Raw genomic sequence first — 17,499 nt, forward strand, 5'->3', positions numbered from 1 at the left:
GGGAACCACACTGGCCTCAGCCATGAGAAAATACAGTGAAGTAGTTAGAGGCAAATAGGTCTGGAGTCAGATGCCTGAGTCAGATCTTTGCATGACCTCGAGGTAGATCACAACCTCTAGGAACCTTATCTGCTAGACGTAGATATTGAGGATTAAATGAGAAGATGCATGAACGCTCCTCCCCAGCAATGCTTGATTATTGGGAGAACAGAATTCCAGTCCTAAGGAATCCAACAGCACCTTACAAGTGCAACACAATTTCTTTTTCAAATAGAGAAACCTAGTCCCAAGGAGGACTGGTGCTCTCCTGCACTTTCCTCCCCACCCCATTCCACACCCTTCCTTATGGACACTTTGCAGGGAATCCTCCAACCCAGGAACTGTGTTTCCAGTTCCAGCAGTGCCCCTAGCAGCTGAGAGTGGGTTCTCAACAGGTATATTCGAGATTGAACCTAAAGTACGGTAATAGTTATTAACACTTACAGGAAGAACACAGCTTTGTTGCTGCTTAGCCTGCAAGTCTGAGCCAATTCCAGCTTGTAAGCAAACGGGAAATGAACTTCACCTGGAAGTTCATCTACAAGTTCATCTACAAAAAAGGAAGAGAGTCGCCCACGCATTCGTCTCCTTCTCCGCCCCCCTCCCGGCCCGAGCTCAAAAAGAGGACACTCAGAAGGCTCGGGAAATTCAGCTCACATTAAGACACTAAGGACGGGATTCGAACCCCCAGACATACAAGGGACGTTTCCCCCACGAACACTCACCGCGTGAGCCCACCTGGAGCCACACACTCACTATAGCTGCAGCTAGCGGCGTGGCGCTAAACAGATACAAACTCCACCCTCAACCAATCAAAACACCCCTCCGCCTCTGCCGGACCAATGAGGAGCAGCGGAAGTGGCCGTCCAAGCGTGGCCTCGCTGCTTGCTGGGAGTTGTAGTTTAAGACGTAGAGCGGGACTAAGAATCCAAGTTTCCCCCGAGTGATCCTGCCCCTTCAGCTCTCCAGCCAATCAGCAGCGTAGTCTTGTCCGCGGCTCTCGTCCGTTTTACCCCGGACAGGTGACGCCGCGGGCCAGATGTGGGGCGGGAGGACCGGGGCCTTGCCCCGCGTGTGGGGGTTGTGGCCGACCGGGGTCCTCGGAAGGAGACCGCTAAGCTGCAATGCTCCGTCGCTAGCAGGAAGCAGCTCCCCCCAATGTTGGAACTGCGGCGGCCCCGGGGGCCCCATTCGGGAGGACGGGTTCTTCTGCCCCCAGTGCCGGGCGCTGCAGCCACCTGACCCCACTCGAGACCACTTCAGCCTTATGGACTGGTACGGGAGGCGGTTTCGGGAAACGCGCTGGGCGAGACAGACGCCAGGAGCTGGCGTGGGAGAGGGAAGGGCCGATCTGGTTAGAGAAGAAGGTGGGACCGGTTAGATAGGTGGGCGGAACCCTAGAGACCGGGTGATCGGGCCTGGGGAAATGGAGGATAGGGTGTGACCGAAAAAAGAGGAAAACAAAGAGCAGGCCTGAGGAAAGGGCTTTAAGGGATGGAGATGTCTGTGAAGGGAACCCTGGAGGGGTGGGGAGTAAAGTTAGGGGAGATTGAGTGCCGGAGGGAGACTTGAGGGGCGGGGCCTGAGGAAAGGGTTACTTGAGGGGCCTTACAGAAAGGAGACTTGAGGGATGAGGTCAGAACGAAACTGGGGTGTTAATCCAAGATAAGAGAGTAAAAACGGGGGGGGGGGGGAATATTGTGGGCGGAGTCCAAGGGAATGAGAATTAGAGAGGGAGAGGATCTGAGAAATGGGTGTTTTTCCTGTTTTCTTCCGAAGGTCTTGAGGAGCTTGGAGAGGTGGTGAAGTTTAGGCAGAGCTAAACTGACGCTATAGGGCAGGATGTGGGAATGGAAAGCAAAGGGGATTGGATTAAAACAAGGTGGGTGACTGAGATGAAGGGACCGTGGCCTTGGGGAAGATAGGGTGGGATCCGGCAATGCCCCTTCCCCTTAACTCTGGGCCGCGGTTAAATTGTAAGCATTGAGATATAATGATCCGTTCAACCAGTCCTTGAGCACTTACGATGGGCCGCAGGAACAAAAGTAACCTTTTTAAGTTCCTCATGGGTGCCAAGCTAGCATGCTTCCTCTGCTTTCTTCCTTAATTAGCAAGGAAGAAAACGGAGTCAAGGAGACTCAAGAGACAGGCAAATCTAATGCAATGTTGAAGCCTTTCCTAGGATCTTTGATTACTCATCATCATCATTCAGGTCGAAGCTCAAATGCAGCTCCTTGTCCACCACACCTACCCCTCTCTCTGACCCTGTTCTGTTTTCTCTTCGCAGAACCTACCACTTTTGGAAATTATCACTGTTGCATGTTTATTGCCTATTCCTCCCTGGGGACAGGAACTAGGCCCATAGTACACAAATCTATTCATATTTGATGCATGAATTTCATCTCCCGATTTCCTTCCAGCAAACGGTCCTTCAATGTTGATACTGCAAAGCTCCAGCATAGGTACCAGCAACTGCAGCGTCTTGTCCACCCAGATTTCTTCGGCCAGAGGTCTCAGGTAGTGTATGGGCCACTCTTAATCACACCCAAACACATGTGCATTCTGGGTGGGTGGCAGTGGCCTTGTGGTGATGGATTATCAGGGACAGAGCTGGACAGCTGGCTCCACCCTGTGACAGCCAGACCCTAGCCAGCCAGGCCCTGGACCCGTTCGGCGGAATTAGAACCCATCAGGTGAAAATAAATACAGCTCATCCCGCAGTCCCACTTTGGCCATGTCCTTAGGTTCCTGCCCATCAGTGTTTTATGAAACAGTTTGTTCTTGTAAGATGGCTGACTTGGATGATAATAAGACTATCTTCATCTCCACTAACAGACTGAAAAGGACTTCTCAGAGAAGCATTCGACCCTGGTGAATGACGCCTACAAGACCCTTCTGGCCCCCCTGAGCAGGGGACTATACCTTGTAAGGTGATGTTCCAACCCTTGTATGTGTGACTTACCTGGTGTTCATTGCACTGAGGGACAGTTACTCCCTATATTTGTCAAAGGAGTGCTTGAGCCCTGGGCCGGTCCTGGGACCCAAAGATATTACAGGAGTATAGTTTTCTCTGGATATTGCCTGTAAATCTTACTTGCCCAATTGCATTTAAAAAAACACAAAACAAAAACATTTTCTATAAATTTCAAGGATTGGATGATGATGGCTGTTAGGAAAGTAATTTGGGGGTGTTGAGGGAAGGGCAGAGGTGAATACCTTCGAATTTTAGGATTTAATAGAATCTTTACAAATATGTAGTTCAAACTCACAAGTGGAGGAGTGACTCCCCCAGGGTCACACACTTCTAAGTAGCAGAAAAGTATCCCATCCAAGCATTCCTTTCTCAGTGTAAGTTTCCAACACGCTGCCCTCACACTTTCATTACTAGGAAAGTCCAAGTTCTCCCTGAGTGGTGTTCTGTTCAGAAGGGTGAGTAGGATTTATGATGTTGACCATAGTTTCTTGGACAATACTTATTTCGCCTGCTTTATGCCCCAATAGCTAAAGCTCCATGGAGTAGAGATTCCTGAAGGAACAGATTATAAAATGGACAATCAATTCCTCATGGAAATAATGGATATCAATGAAAAACTCGCAGAAGCTCAAAGTGAAGCTGCCATTAACGAGTTTGAATCTATTGTCAGAGGTAAAAGATGAAATACCAGCAAATGCATTTTATTGCTATTTTGAGTTCATTTCCGGGTTAAGTGAAAAATGAATATAAATGATTCAGGGATTTTTTTTTTTTTTCTTGAGTATACTGAAACCAATTTTGTCTGCAGGTTAGATCTGTAACATCCCTATCTCTCTGGAATGCAGCCTTGTCTTCATACCATGAGCCTATTTAAATAGAAAAATTAAGATAATGGTTTTCTCTTCCAGCTAAACTGAAAGAATTGACTGACAATTTGAGCAGAGCTTTTGAACAAGGTATTGTCTTCATTTCTTCACTTTCTCAAATATGGAAAGAAATTGTAAGCACTGAGATATAAACATCCGTTCAACAAGTAGCTATTATATACCCATTAATGATGGTTTAATGGGAAGGTATTAAATAGAGCTGAGAGTGCATTTTTGCCTTTAGAATTCACAGTCTTGCTGGGAAAACAAGCTGCGTGCCAGAAACAGTGATCTGCCAGTGAAAGATTGGATGAGAGAAAGTGCTTTCATTCCCTTTTAACAAGTAGAAGATAAGATGAGGGATGTGGGCTGAAACCCACACAGGTAGATTCTGAGGACAAGGCTGCACATTCAGCATTTGGCAAAGCCTGCACACCCCTTTTTCTGCGGGGTCCAAGAGAAGAAACCCAGGGCAGAGCTCTGCCGAAGTCACAATGTGGAATGTTCATCCTTGTCCGCACTGGCCTGGCTCTCAGAGTGAAGGGGCTCTATCCATTGCTAGCTGTTTTTAAGCAAGAACCACCTTTCCATCCATTCCTGACTGGTGCCACCCTTTAACTAAGAGAACCGTGGCCTTTTAGCTTAGAGTTCATTGGCATGCAAGAAGCAGAAAGCCACTCAGGGGAGCCCAGATAAAGGGAAGTTATTGTAAGGAATCGGGGCTACCTCCCAGAATCCAAAGAGAAAGTCCCTGTCATTATAGGACAGTGTGATAAGAGCTTTTGTGGGGATAGGACTTGGGAAGCAGAAAGCAGTCTGGAACTAAGACTGGTGCTGGACTCAGCGCCCCTGGCAGTTCATTCCATCCTCTTCTCCTCTCTAAAAACCACTTCTGTCTGCCTCCTTACTGGTATCTGGTGCCCCAAAGGGGCCTTTCCCACCGGGATGACTCTTTAGTCCTCCTTGGCCTATTACCTTATAGGAACAAGGCCTTTCACCATTTGACTGGAGTCCCCTAGACCCAACTCTAGATTCTGGGAGAGGGAATTTGATTGGCCCAGATGTCCAGTCCAGTGCAGTCAGTCAGCCTGGGCCAAAGGGATAGGCTTACACGTGTGCTGCCTACTTTGCAGGAACTGAAGGAGTTGGTTCTGAGAAGCACACACAGGGAGGGTCTCTAAAAAGACGGTGGGAAATATAGGTTAACAGCAGAAAAGGCGGGAACCCTGCGTGTCTGCCTGAAACCCATGTCGCCCAACCCACAGGCTAGGATGGTCAGATCGTGTTCCACCAGGGCCCACCCCCAGCTCCTGTTGTGCCTTTGTGTACTTTCATTTTTTATCATAAAATATAATTTTGAGACAGAATAATGTGTAAGTGCAATTTTAAAAATAATAACAGAACAACATCTATGTCAGAATAGATGCAAACAACAGAATAAAAAATATAAATGCAAACAACATATATTGATGGCCAATGGGCACATTAAAATGTACTCAGACATCACTAATCCTGAAGAAAATGAAAATCAAAACCACAATGAGATACCACTTCGTACACATTAGGATGGCTACTGTAAAAAAACAAAACAAACAAACAAAAAAAAACAGAAAATAAAACATTTTGGCAAGAATGTGGAGAAAATGGAACTCTTGTGCACTGTAAAATAGTGCAGCCACTATAAAAAACAAAATGGCATTTCCTAAAAAGTTAAAAATAGAATTAGCATACAATCCAGCAATTCCACTTCTGGATATATATCTACCGAATTAACAGCAGGGACTCGAAGAGAGATTTGTGCTCTGTCAAAGATAAAGCCAGACACCAGTTACAGCGGTAAGGATGGATGTGAATCAGTAATAACTATCGCGATAGGGAAAGAGTCTAGCATGAGCTAAACTCAACTGCCATTTGTGACTGGGCATTTTAAAGGGAGGATGAGGAAATAGGGAGGGAATGCACAGGGGCTCAGTAGAGTCAGGGAAGTGGAAAATTCCCAAACGTGGGAAGGGGAGAGGTGGTCCATGTGAAACCAACCTGGGTTTGCTCATTGCACTAATCAAAGTTAGTCTCCTACCCTCCCACAGAACCTGGGAGACAGGGCCCTCTCTGCAGGTGTTGGCTGGACCAAACAGTAAGAAGGACAGCAAAAGAGATACCTTCTTTACTCTGAACAGTATAAATCCATTTCTCATTTAATCACCTTTTGTTTATCGAGGACCAGCTACTAGTAAAGCATCTGTTGAGATGGTAGTTATAGGACATTGGCTGAATAATGTGAGGGACCAGATATTTAATGAGGAGCATCTCTATGGAAACAAAAAGAAAAAGATTACTGGTTGGAGCAGACTATAAGCCCAGTTTCTGAGTCCGTAGTGCAGCCACTCGAGAAGACGTTGAACTCTTAAGCATCTTTAGATGGTGACGTGAGTGTGGCAGTGGCAATCTGATGGATTTCCTGGTTGATGGTTTATGGTGATGGCATAGGCATCCTTGTCACAGTCGTGGTTATTGGCCAGAGCAGAGCATGGAAGAGGCGGGAGTTCTGGCGGGCTTTCTGGGTGGCCCGTGTGCCTGCCAGCAGCGCTACGTTATCAGGCTTCGGCTTGGAGGACTTGTTCGGGTCCCGGAGGAAAGGGACAGCTACAGGACAGCCGGAGTCCCAGTAGGGATCGAGGCGGTCAGCCTTTACTTCTGAGGGACACCAGCTCAGGAGGGAAGGAGAAAAATTGGAAACATAAGTTTGCTGCCCTATCCGGTTTGGCTCAGTGGATATTTCGTCGGCCTGCAGACTGAAGGGTCCTGGGTTCGATTTCGGTCAGGGGCATGTACCTTGGTTGTGGGCACATCCCCAGTGGGGGGTGTACAGGAGGCAGCTGATCGATGTTTCTCTCTCATCGATGTTTCTGACTCTCTATCCCTCTCCCTTCCTCTCTGTAAAAAATCAATAAAATATATTTTTAAAAAGGAAACATAAGTTTGCAGAGTTGTGGCCAGATATTGAGGAAAACTAGGAGAATTGAGGGTTTGGTAAGGGCTGACAAAACGTGTAAGGTGGTAGGATTCAGTTTCATTTACAGGTAAACAGAACCTCAAAGACAATCAACAAATCTCGATTCTGATAACCCACGAGAGTGTGTTATACTTTCCCACTGAAACAAAATTTATCTCCACAGTCACCCCCCTCTTTTTTCATCGGAGATAAAGATTATTCTTGTGTACAAAATAGTTCTAGTTTCATTAGGTTTGACCTGATCATTTATGTAACTCCAACAAGAACGATAATCGATCATACGGACCTTTTAGGTTTTCTCTGTGGAACTTTTCATAAGGAATCTGCTGTGGGGCTTTAAAAGCCTCTCACGTGCTAGGGAGTCGAGCCAAGACGCCTCCATCAGGCTTCCTGTTCGGTGGGTGAGCTCCTCTCTTCTCAAGGTCACCCAAATACCCTGAGCTTCCTGGACTCTCCAGGAAGTTCCCTTACTTACCTAGTCTGTGAACTCTCAGCCAGACACCAGGCCAGTTTTTTCAAGAGGGCTTTGTAAGCAGTGGCTCCAAAGAGTCAACCGTAGTTCCCTGAAATTGTCTGGTCATCTCTGATTTTATGCATCATTTTCAAATATGACATTCCAGCCAAAGCGTTCATAATATAACTGGTGTTTTCAATTATGATCTATGACAAAGAGGACAGATTCTTATTGAACAAAACCTCAAAAACAATGAACAAATAACTATATTGCTATGAAAATAAGAATACTCCATAATAGTTACCAATTTTTTAAGGGATTAGGCAGGGAGCACAAGATAAATGTTTTAACTTTGTTTAGAAAAATAAAATTTACTAGATTTTATGAGCCATAGATAGCTGAAGAGAAAACAGAACGGAATTTTCTTACATCTGGAAAATAGAGCATTTAGGAGCCAGCAAAATTTCAAACAAAATATGTAAAAAGTTGTAGTCATTCTTTATCAGTTTACTCCATCCCATGTAATTAATTTTATTCTACTTAATCTTGGGTTAGCAGTTTTATGAACCCAGTGGCTTTTAGAAATTCTGATTTAGTTTATTGGTTTGATTTCAAAGTTATTAAGCAATGCCATCAGAAGCCTGTATTCCTGAGTACTTGGCACAGTCCCTTCTCATGAATCTTCAAGATAGTCAGTCCCTTTTTGTTAAAACACAAGTGGTCTGGCCTGTAGCTGGTTGCAGAATCTTTTAGGAAAGCATCAGAGTAAAACAACAACTCTCTGTGGATAGCAAAAGATTGAATTAAAGTGACCATACTTACAGATCTGATGAAAGTTCATTCTAAAAAGAACACAACTGACAAGGAAATTTGGTTGTTTCTGTGACATACACATTTTTAAAATAACTTGATGAATAACATTTCACCAAGACATATTATGGATAGGGGTGGCATTGATAAATTTCGATGAAGTATACAGTTTCTGAAGTAATAACGTTTTACCATACAAATATGACCTAGGAAAAATTAAGTATCTTTTCTTCGACATCAGAAGTTGGCTCCTACCCTCCCTGGGAAACGGACCCCAGCTTTGTGTAAGGGAGCTAAAGCGAAGATGGCAAGTGGTAAAGGAGGAAGGAGGAGTGGGGGTGATGGGAAGGAGAGGTCTTGAAGGAGATAGTTTGAGGAGATCTTAAGTCTCCCAAAGAGCCACAAAATTTCCCAAGGAAAGTCAGACGATCTAAGAAATGGACACAGCACCATGGTGACGTACAGTCAGCAGGAGTTGGAGAAGGGAGGTTTCCGTGGACTGAGAAGTTCTCCTGGAGGAGCTGACTCAGAGAGAACAAAGAGGCCTCACAAGGAGCCAGGAAAAAAAAAATTCAGCCTGGGAGCCAATCCTCGCTGGAAACGAGGAGCCAGAAAGGATTCTAGCCCAGAATCTAGGGGATACCTTTCAAAAGAAGCCTGGGACGCTAACCCAGCTTCAGAGAGTCTACTCAGAATTGTAAGAATCCAAATCTGTCTTCACTGTGCTTCGGACATTTGTCGGGAGAAGTGGAGTTGTACTCACCACCAGGCACCCACATAAGCATCAGACGGGAGATTTGACCAGGGCCGCTGCAGGTTGAAAGGTCTGGCTGTTACAACCAAGGGTTCGATGGTGTTTCCAGTCCAGATCCGGGTCACGGTGCTGGATAACCGTCAACGAGAAACAAAGCCAGACACTAGTTAAAGTGCCAAGTACAGATTTGAATCAGTGATAACTATTGCAATAGGGAAAAGAGGCCACTGGGAACTAACCTCAACTACAGTTCGTGACTGGCACTTTAAAGGGAGAATGAGGAAGTGGGGTGGTGGTGCACAGGAGGTCAGTAGGATCTGGGAAGTGAAAAATTCCAAGGCAGGAAGTGGTGGCGGCTGGGGAATTGATCCATGTGAAACCCACCTGGGTTTGCTAACGGGCACTTATTGAAGGTGGGCTCCTACCCTCCCTGGGAATCAGGGACCCTAGCTTTGCGTATTGGCTGCAATAAGTAGTAAGTTCTTACCTTGAATTTACTCGGGCAGGCATTTTAAGAGGGTCTAGGTAGGATTATCCTAGGGATGTGGCCTTGACTTACTAGAAGCTATGTTATCATATGTTAGTATAGGTCAAGGTTGAGGCCTACTCGAGAAGAGAGTTCAGAGGGTCTGGCTAGACTTCGGTCAAGGACATAATTCTTGTCGATACCCATGTTCATAGGATTTTTCACAATAGCTAACAAGTGTCCATCAATAATTGAATAGATAAACAAAATATGACATATCCATACAATGGAATAGTATTCATCCTTAAAAAGGAAGTTCTGACACATGCTACAACATGGATGAACTTGCCCAGCTCTACAGAGGTGGGGGCTCAACTTTAATCCAGCTCTTTAATCAATAGACTTAGTTTTATTCTTGCCTTGAAATGAAGTCTCACATTAATGTCTCTGTTTATTTCAGATGATTTTGAAAAAGCCAAGGAAATTTTAACAAAGATGAGATACTTTTCAAATGTAGAAGAAAAGATCAAGTTAAAGATGGTTCCCCTCTAATTGTTGCTGATTTTTTTAAAAATAAAGTTCTTATTTATTTCTTTTCTGGCTTCTGCTAGATATACTTTAACTACTTATATCATCTTAATTATTAACACGTGGCTCAAGCATTAATGGATGGCAAAGTTTGTCATGCCAGCAGAAACAGCCTAGCCAGAGTTTGAGTGGTCAATTTTTTATGTGATGCTGACACACCATGCCCCTAACTAGACCAATAGATGAGGAGGTGGGGATGGGGCCGACTTGAGGCCCTAGAGCAGTGGTCGGCAAACTCATTAGTCAACAGAGCCAAATATCAACAGTACAATGATTGAAATTTCTTTTGAGAGCCAAATTTTTTAAACTTAAACTTCTTCTAACGCCACTTCTTCAAAATAGACTCGCCCAGGCCGTGGTATTTTGTGGAAGAGCCACACTCAAGGGGCCAAAGAGCCGCATGTGGCTCGCGAGCCGCAGTTTACCGACCACGGCCCTAGAGGAGGGTTTGGCAAACTCTTTCTGCAAAAGGAGAGGCAGTACATATTTTAGGCTTAGGTAGCCATACTGCCTCTGTTGTAACAACTCAACGTGCATTGTAGCACTTTATTCACACAACAGGCATTGGACTAGACTGGCCCATGGGCTTGCAAACCTTCGCCCTGAGCCACAGCTTCCTGATGGCTAGACCTTCTGTGATGGTCCTCTTGTCAGCATGGCCCTCAGGGCATTGTTTGGTAACATGCAAAGCTGCCTAAGGGTCTCTGGCCTACATTTCCAAATGTGGTTAATATTATCAAGAATCAGTCTGGTATTAAACACTACCCACATCTGCAGCTCCACCTTGAGGTAAAGCACTTTTAATTTCTCTGGACAGTTGACAATCTCTTGTCATGATTTCCATGTTCTTCTAACCCAGCCTGAAGCAACTCCACTTCCCCTTTTGGATCGTTGGAAATTCGGTTTTAGTACTTGATTCATTTCCAAAACAAAACAAAAAAAGTATTTTTTAAGTCTCTGGATCAAAGAAGATTAAAATAGAAAATTCTGATTTTAAATTCCAGGAAACAATAGTCAAGCTCTTGGAGAGAATTGCTTGTTTATAACTAAAATTGCTTGTTTCTGCCGAAACCGGTTTGGCTCAGTGGATAGAGCGTCGGCCTGCGGACTGAAGGGTCCCGGGTTCGATTCCGGTCAAGGGCATGTACATTGGTTGCGGGCACATCCCCAGTGGGGGGTGTGCAGGAGGCAGCTGATCGATGTTTCTCATCGATGTTTCTAGCTCTCTATCCCTCTCCCTTCCTCTCTGTGAAATATCAATAAAATATGTTTAAAATAAAATAAAATAAAATAAAATTTCAGGGTTCTGAACCATGGTTTCCATACTACCAGAGCTTAACGCTGCAGCTCCTCCGCATCCTCCCTCGTCCTTGTCTAAAAATTCGTATCTTCTGAATCCTGATCCAGGTATACCCAGTAACATTTGAGGATTTATGGATCTTCTGAAGGAAAATGGACCACAACCGCTGTCTGCTTAATGGTACTTGGGATATCAGTACAATCTCTAACCCCTCACAATTTACAAGGAGAATGAGTTACTTGTCTCCTTTAAGTAAATAATTACAATGCAAGCAAATGTCCTGGTTAAATTGGGTTCTTCTGTAAAGGAGATGAAAGGAGTGTTTGATATACTTTCATCGACCATCTTTATTCCTTGTTCAGAACAATGATCAGGACCAAAACAATCTGACCACAAAAGGAAATCAGATAAATATTGCCTCAAATGACATCTCTGGAGGAACTTCAGAGAAACTTCCCTTACCTAGTACCATCAACTGGAAAGGTCACTGGGCTTTCCAGCAAATCATTTCTGACTTGGGGGAATAAATAAAAAAGACTTTATTTCTGAGTCATGGCTTCTGAGTCAGGGGATTACTCGCCCCGCCCCCTTCTAAAACCTTCCCTTTTATTCTAAACTCTTCCGTTTAGCTGGACTTCTAAAGCCAGAACACTTTCATGTGTTCCCTGACAAAGCCCTATGGGTGGTGTGCTTCCAGACATCTAAGAGGTTAGCAGCCCCATTGGGATTAAAGTTTCTGGCTCAGTGAAGCAAATGAAAGCACCCACCTCCCATCGCCACATCATTCCTAATCTAGTGTCAGAACAAATCAGAGGTCTGGACTAATTTGAGACTGTCTGCCCATGTCAAACGGGCATAGTGTTATGGACCAAGTGTAATGTATCCCGCCCCCCACCCCATGCCTATGTTGAAGCCCTTATCCCAGTGTGGCTGTATTTGAAGATGGTGCCTCTAGGAAAGTTATTTTTTTTTTAAATATATTTTATTGATTTTTTACAGAGAGGAAGGGAGAGGGATAGAGAGCTAGAAACATCGATGAGAGAGAAACATCGATCAGCCGCCTCCTGCACACTCCCCACTGGGGATGTGCCCGCAACCAAGGTACATGCCCTTGACCGGAATCGAACCTGGGACCCTTCAGTCCACAGGCCGACGCTCTATCCACCGAGCCAAACCGGTTTCGGTCTAGGAAAGTTATTAAAGTTAAATGAGATCATAAATGTGGGGCCATAATTCGATAGGTTCAGTGTCCTTAGAAAGAGCTCCCTGTTCACTCTACCCACATTCATGTGCTAGGGAAAGGCCCTGTGAAAAAGCCAGACAGAAGGCTGCCGTGTATCCGTCAGGAAGAGACTCCCCCCGGGAAACGGAAACTCCCCGGAAGTGGCACCTGTATCTTGGACTTCCAGCATCCAGACCCCGAGAAAATTAATTTCTGCTATTTTAGCCGTCTAGTCACGGTATTTTGCCGTGGTAGCCTGAGCTGACCAGTACACCTGGGTTTCAATCCTAGCTCTGCTACTCATTTGCTGTCCATCGTTGTGCTAAGCTTCGTTTCTTCTTTAAAATAGTGATAATAATAGTACCTATCTCAGAGCTGTTGTGAACATTTCTTCTTGAATCAGTTTTGTGTTTTTCTGGGAATTTATCCATTTTTTTAAAATATGTTTTTATTGATTTCAGAGAGGATGGGAGAAGGAGAGATAGAATCATCAATGATGAAAGAGAATCATTGATCGACTGCCTCCTGCACACACCTTTCTGGGGATCGAGTCCACAACCCTAGCATATGCCCTGACCAGGAATTGAACTGTGATCTCCTGGTTCATAGGTCAACACTCAACCACTGAGCCACACCAGCTGGGATAGGAATTTATCCACTTAATCTAAATTATCTAATTTGTTGGCATATATTTGTACAAGGTATTCACTTATAATTCCCTCTTTCATTCCTAATTTTAGTAATTTGAGTCTACTTTTTTTTGTTTTTTTAAAATATATTTTATTGATTTTTCACAGAGAGGAAGGGAGAGGGACAGAGAGTTAGAAACATCGATGAGAGAGAAACATCGATCAGCTGCCTCCTGCACACTCCCCACTGGGGATGTGCCCGCAACCAAGGTACATGCCCTTGACCGGAATCGAACCCGGGACCCTTGAGTCCGCAGGCCGATGCTCTATCCACTAAGCCAAACCGGTTAGGACCAGTTTTATCTTTTTAAACACATGTGAGAGCTGTGAGAACAAAGTGTAATAAATAGCCAAGAATGTGTACAGGAGCCCCTTCTTTTGTTCCTCAGGACAATATGGAAACAAGGGGAGGGTTCACTGCTCCATCCAATTGCCCATTTATTCTGCCCCCGTCACGGGCACCAAGGAAACAAGTAACACTGTGGGCATTCTCATTGCTGTTAACCCCAAAGAGCCCTGTGAAAATCCCTCATTTTCTATTTCCAAGCCTGCTCTTGGCAGAATACATTGCATTAGGTACTCCAAGACTTGAAAATAGGACCACTTGTCATTGTCTGCAATCTACAAAAGTTCCTTTCTTCTGGCTCCAAAAGCACCACAAACATTTGATACACTGGAAAGGTCTGTTAGGATGTAAAAGATGGCAGTTGTTAGCAGGGAGAAGGATAAATGTATCCAAGTTTCAAGGTAAGAGAGAGGAAAAGAGAGAAATTCAATAGAAAACTGAAGAAAAATCCAAATTGCTAGATGCAGATAATCAGGTGGGGAGTGGGGAGATATAAAGCTGGGGAGGTGGGAAGGTGAGGGATCTTGAAGGAATGTGGACACTGAAGCAGGTTGGACCTTCTCCCAAGGGTCACAGGGAGTTAGGGAAGGGTTTAAAGCAGGGGAGGAGCACATCGGGTTGCATGGTGGACAAATATGTCTGGCCATATTGTGGCTAATGGGCTGGAGGGGCAAGCGCAGAACAAAGGGAACAGCTAGGAGGCTCCAGCAGGCAAGAGATAATGAACTGGGTCATGATAGTACTGACATCCCGAGTTCTTCCGCAGAGTCCTGCTTGCTTACAAGAGGAAGCTACCACCCACTGGGACTGTGCTTACCAAGCAGGTGGCAGTATCTGCCATGTCCTTTCTCTTCTACTCCAGGCTCCCTTGGACCTGAGGAGTCATGTGAAGAGGCCTCATCGCCACCATCAGTACTCATGATGACAATGACAATGTCCAGATGACCTAGTGAGTCAACAAATAATTAACAAGGAAGAAAGCAGACAGGGGGTAAAGGAGACTCAAGAGATAGGCAAATCCAATGCAATGTTGAATCATGATGCCATCAACCCAACTATAAAAAGACATTTGGGGGCACTTGGAAAAATATGAATACTGAATAGATGATTTTAAAGTATTATTACTAATTTTGTTAGGCACGATAATAGCATTGGAATTATGTTTTTTTGGAAAAGTATTTGTTAGAGATAAGCACTAATGCAGTTATAAATAAAATGTGCTTTAAAATAATAATGAAAAACTCCCATGCCTTAACACAGTGGTTCTCCACCTTCCTAATGCCATGACCCTTTAATACAGTTCCTCGTGTTGTGGTGACCCCCAACCATAAAATTATTTTCATTGCTCCTTCATAACTGTAATTTTGCTACTGTTAATGAATCGTAATGTAAATGTCTGTGTTTTCCGATGGTCTTAGGCTCTACAACAGCAGTTCTCAACATGTGGGTCGCCTAAGACCATCGGAAAACACAAATATTTACATTATGATTCAAAACAGTAGCAAAATTACAGTTATGAAGTAGCAACGAAAATAATTTTATGGTTGGGGGTCACCACAACACGAGGAACTGTATTAAAGGGTCGCGGCAGAGGCCGGTTTGGCTCAGTGGATAGAGTGTCGGCCTGCGGACTGGAGGGTCCCGGGTTCGATTCCGGTCAAGGGCATGTGCCTTGGTTGCGGGCACGTCCCCAGTGGGAGGTGTGCGGGAGGCAGCTGATCGATGTTTCTGGCTCTCTATCCCTCTCCCTTCCTCTCTGTAAAATATCAATAAAATATGTTTGAAAAAATAAAAAAATAAAATAAAGGGTCGCGGCATTAGAACGGTTGAGAACCACTGCCTTAACACAACATTTCCTGCTTACATATTACATCCTCCTTTTTGTTCTCATATACACACTTTTTCTTCTTCAAACTAGTAGCCATAATACACCAGTACTTTTATGATCTAGGGTTAAATTCCTTTACTTACAGCTGAGGGAATTGGGAATCATAACTCGCCTCAATTTCCTCATCTGTAAAATGGGAGTAATAAAAGCATCCGATTTAGAGGTACTGTGAGAAATACTTGACTTTTTCTGAGCAAAAAGCACTTACAAATAGGAAGTACCTAATAAATTATTAATTCTAATACATTGCCTGATAAGGGGTATACAGCCTGGTATAGAATTCTGAATGAAAGAATGAATCTGGATAGGCATTCAATAAATATAGAAAAAAGTTTCAGAAAATATATAGAGAGTAGGAATCCCTTTTTATAAATTCATATTTTTATGTGTATATAACATCATCTAGCAGGATATTTTTTTAAGTGAGGAATGAGGTGGCCATTTGTAGAAATGACCCCCAGGAGACTCCCTTTTTTAAAAATTGATTTCAGAGAGGAAGGGAGAGGGAGAGAGAGATAGACACAGCAATGATGACAGAGAATCATCTCTTGCCTCCTGCACGCCACCTGGGTATGTGCCCTGACCAGGAATTGAACCGTGACCTCCTGGTTCATAGGTAGGCACTCAACCACGAGTGCCAGCCAGCCAGGAGACTACCTTTTAAATCCAGTGGAGATAAATAGGATGTTAACTAAGGGAGGCAAAACTGGATTGTAAATGCCACTAAGAAAATTTAAACCTAATCCATTATTTACATTAGGCAAAATAGGTTCATTCATTTTTTTTTCTTAGACCATTATGAGAGCAATGGGAATGGAGAACGGTAACCTGGAAGCATTTCACAAATAAAGCCGATAGGACTTGCTAACTGATTAAATACAAGGGGGAATACAAAAGGGGCACGGATGATACTTAGATTTTTGGTTAGGAGAGAAGCATCTTCTGACAGCTGATACTGGCCTGCTGCTATAAGGTAGGATTTGGTGTCTTTCTGTTAAACAGCTTCTCAGAATGTCAACATCAAACAAGGTCTGAGATGTGACTTTGATGGATCAAGATAAAAACAAGAGTACTTCATAATCATATCTGAATACACACAACAATATGCACATTGTTTAAACCACAAGTTGACCAATATCCCCCTATCCTGGCTAATATGAAGAACTTGCTTTTTTATCAATTATAGGTATAGCCTACCTTCATTCCTCACCCCTCCTAGAAAAGATGGACTAGAATTAGCCCTGCTTCCTGACAATATGAATTCCAGAGCAAAGCTCTGCTTTCTTGAACCTTCCTCCAAATCACCCTAGGCAGCCCAAATCCTATAAAAAGCTGCCCTTACGAGAGTCAATAAACACATCTTTGTTCCATTATAGATACGATCTTGGTGGTCTCTGGCTGCTGGGCATTGACGTTGGCACAAACAACTCAGACTGGACAATGGTGCCATTCCCTGAGGTGGGAAAAGTAGGACATAATCAGTGGTTAGGGTTGACCAACTCTGCTAGCCCCTTTGGCAAGCCTGTCTCTGGATGCCCCAGGCTGGAAGACTTCACAAGCGCTCTGAGGTCTTTACTGACCCTCCCTGCTGTTCCCTCTAAGGCATCACCGACTTCATTTATATTAAAACACTAGAGGCCCGGTGCATAAATTCATGCATGGGTGGGGTCCAGCAGGGCCCCGAGATTGGGCCTGCTGGGGGGAGGGGCCGAAGAAGGTTGACCAGCCAGCCCCGCCCCCTGGTCAAACTCCTGATTGCATGCCCCGTCAAGGGGGCAATTTGCATATTAGCTTTTTATTAGATAGGATAGAAGGAATTAATGGCTGATATTTAATGAATCTGTACCATGTGCTGAGAAGAGATTCCAAAGGCTCTATATGTTTAATTCATTTACTTCTCCCATCAACCCTAGAAAGATAGGTACTATTATGATCGGGTTTTACTACTGAGAAAACTGAGGTACGGATTGCATACCTTGTGAAGTGAGGATTCCAACCTAGGTCATACCAAAGCCTGACAGAGCCATCCTCAAGCGTTAGCCGGCTCAAACAAGGCAGCCATCTTGTTTGTAGTCCCAAGGACTGCGATT

General features: G+C 44.3%; 1 protein-coding gene and 1 long non-coding RNA gene across 5 annotated transcripts; one reads left to right on the forward strand and one right to left on the reverse strand.

Annotated features, from left to right (window-relative positions):
* The first annotated feature begins 938 nt into the window (after positions 1-938).
* On the forward strand, positions 939-9,970 carry HSCB (HscB mitochondrial iron-sulfur cluster cochaperone). Of its 4 annotated transcripts, XM_080650236.1 has the most exons (7): positions 1,439-1,541; positions 1,819-1,921; positions 2,460-2,556; positions 2,875-2,964; positions 3,541-3,685; positions 3,922-3,969; positions 9,837-9,970. In XM_080650236.1, exons 2-7 carry the CDS (start codon positions 1,890-1,892, stop codon positions 9,926-9,928), a joined length of 504 nt encoding a protein of 167 aa, XP_080506362.1. In that variant the 5' UTR covers positions 1,439-1,541; positions 1,819-1,889; the 3' UTR covers positions 9,929-9,970. The 4 variants fall into 4 exon arrangements, 3 of the variants coding, with proteins under 3 accessions (XP_080506361.1, XP_080506362.1, XP_080506363.1); XM_080650235.1 differs by lacking the exons at positions 1,439-1,541; positions 1,819-1,921 and adding an exon at positions 939-1,314; XR_013959557.1 differs by lacking the exons at positions 1,439-1,541; positions 1,819-1,921 and adding an exon at positions 961-1,314 and having other exon boundaries at positions 2,875-2,969.
* LOC308238410 lies at positions 5,248-17,498 on the reverse strand. Its single transcript, XR_013959558.1, has 5 exons — positions 17,385-17,498; positions 14,339-14,467; positions 8,920-9,039; positions 7,368-7,552; positions 5,248-6,587 (listed from the first exon to the last, which is right to left on the reverse strand). It is a non-coding gene; the product is annotated as an uncharacterized lncRNA (long non-coding RNA).
* Position 17,499: the final 1 nt, after the last annotated feature.

This window comes from Plecotus auritus, assembly GCF_963455305.1.
Source record: "Plecotus auritus genome assembly, chromosome: 13".
NCBI classification, from domain to species: Eukaryota; Metazoa; Chordata; class Mammalia; order Chiroptera; family Vespertilionidae; genus Plecotus; species Plecotus auritus.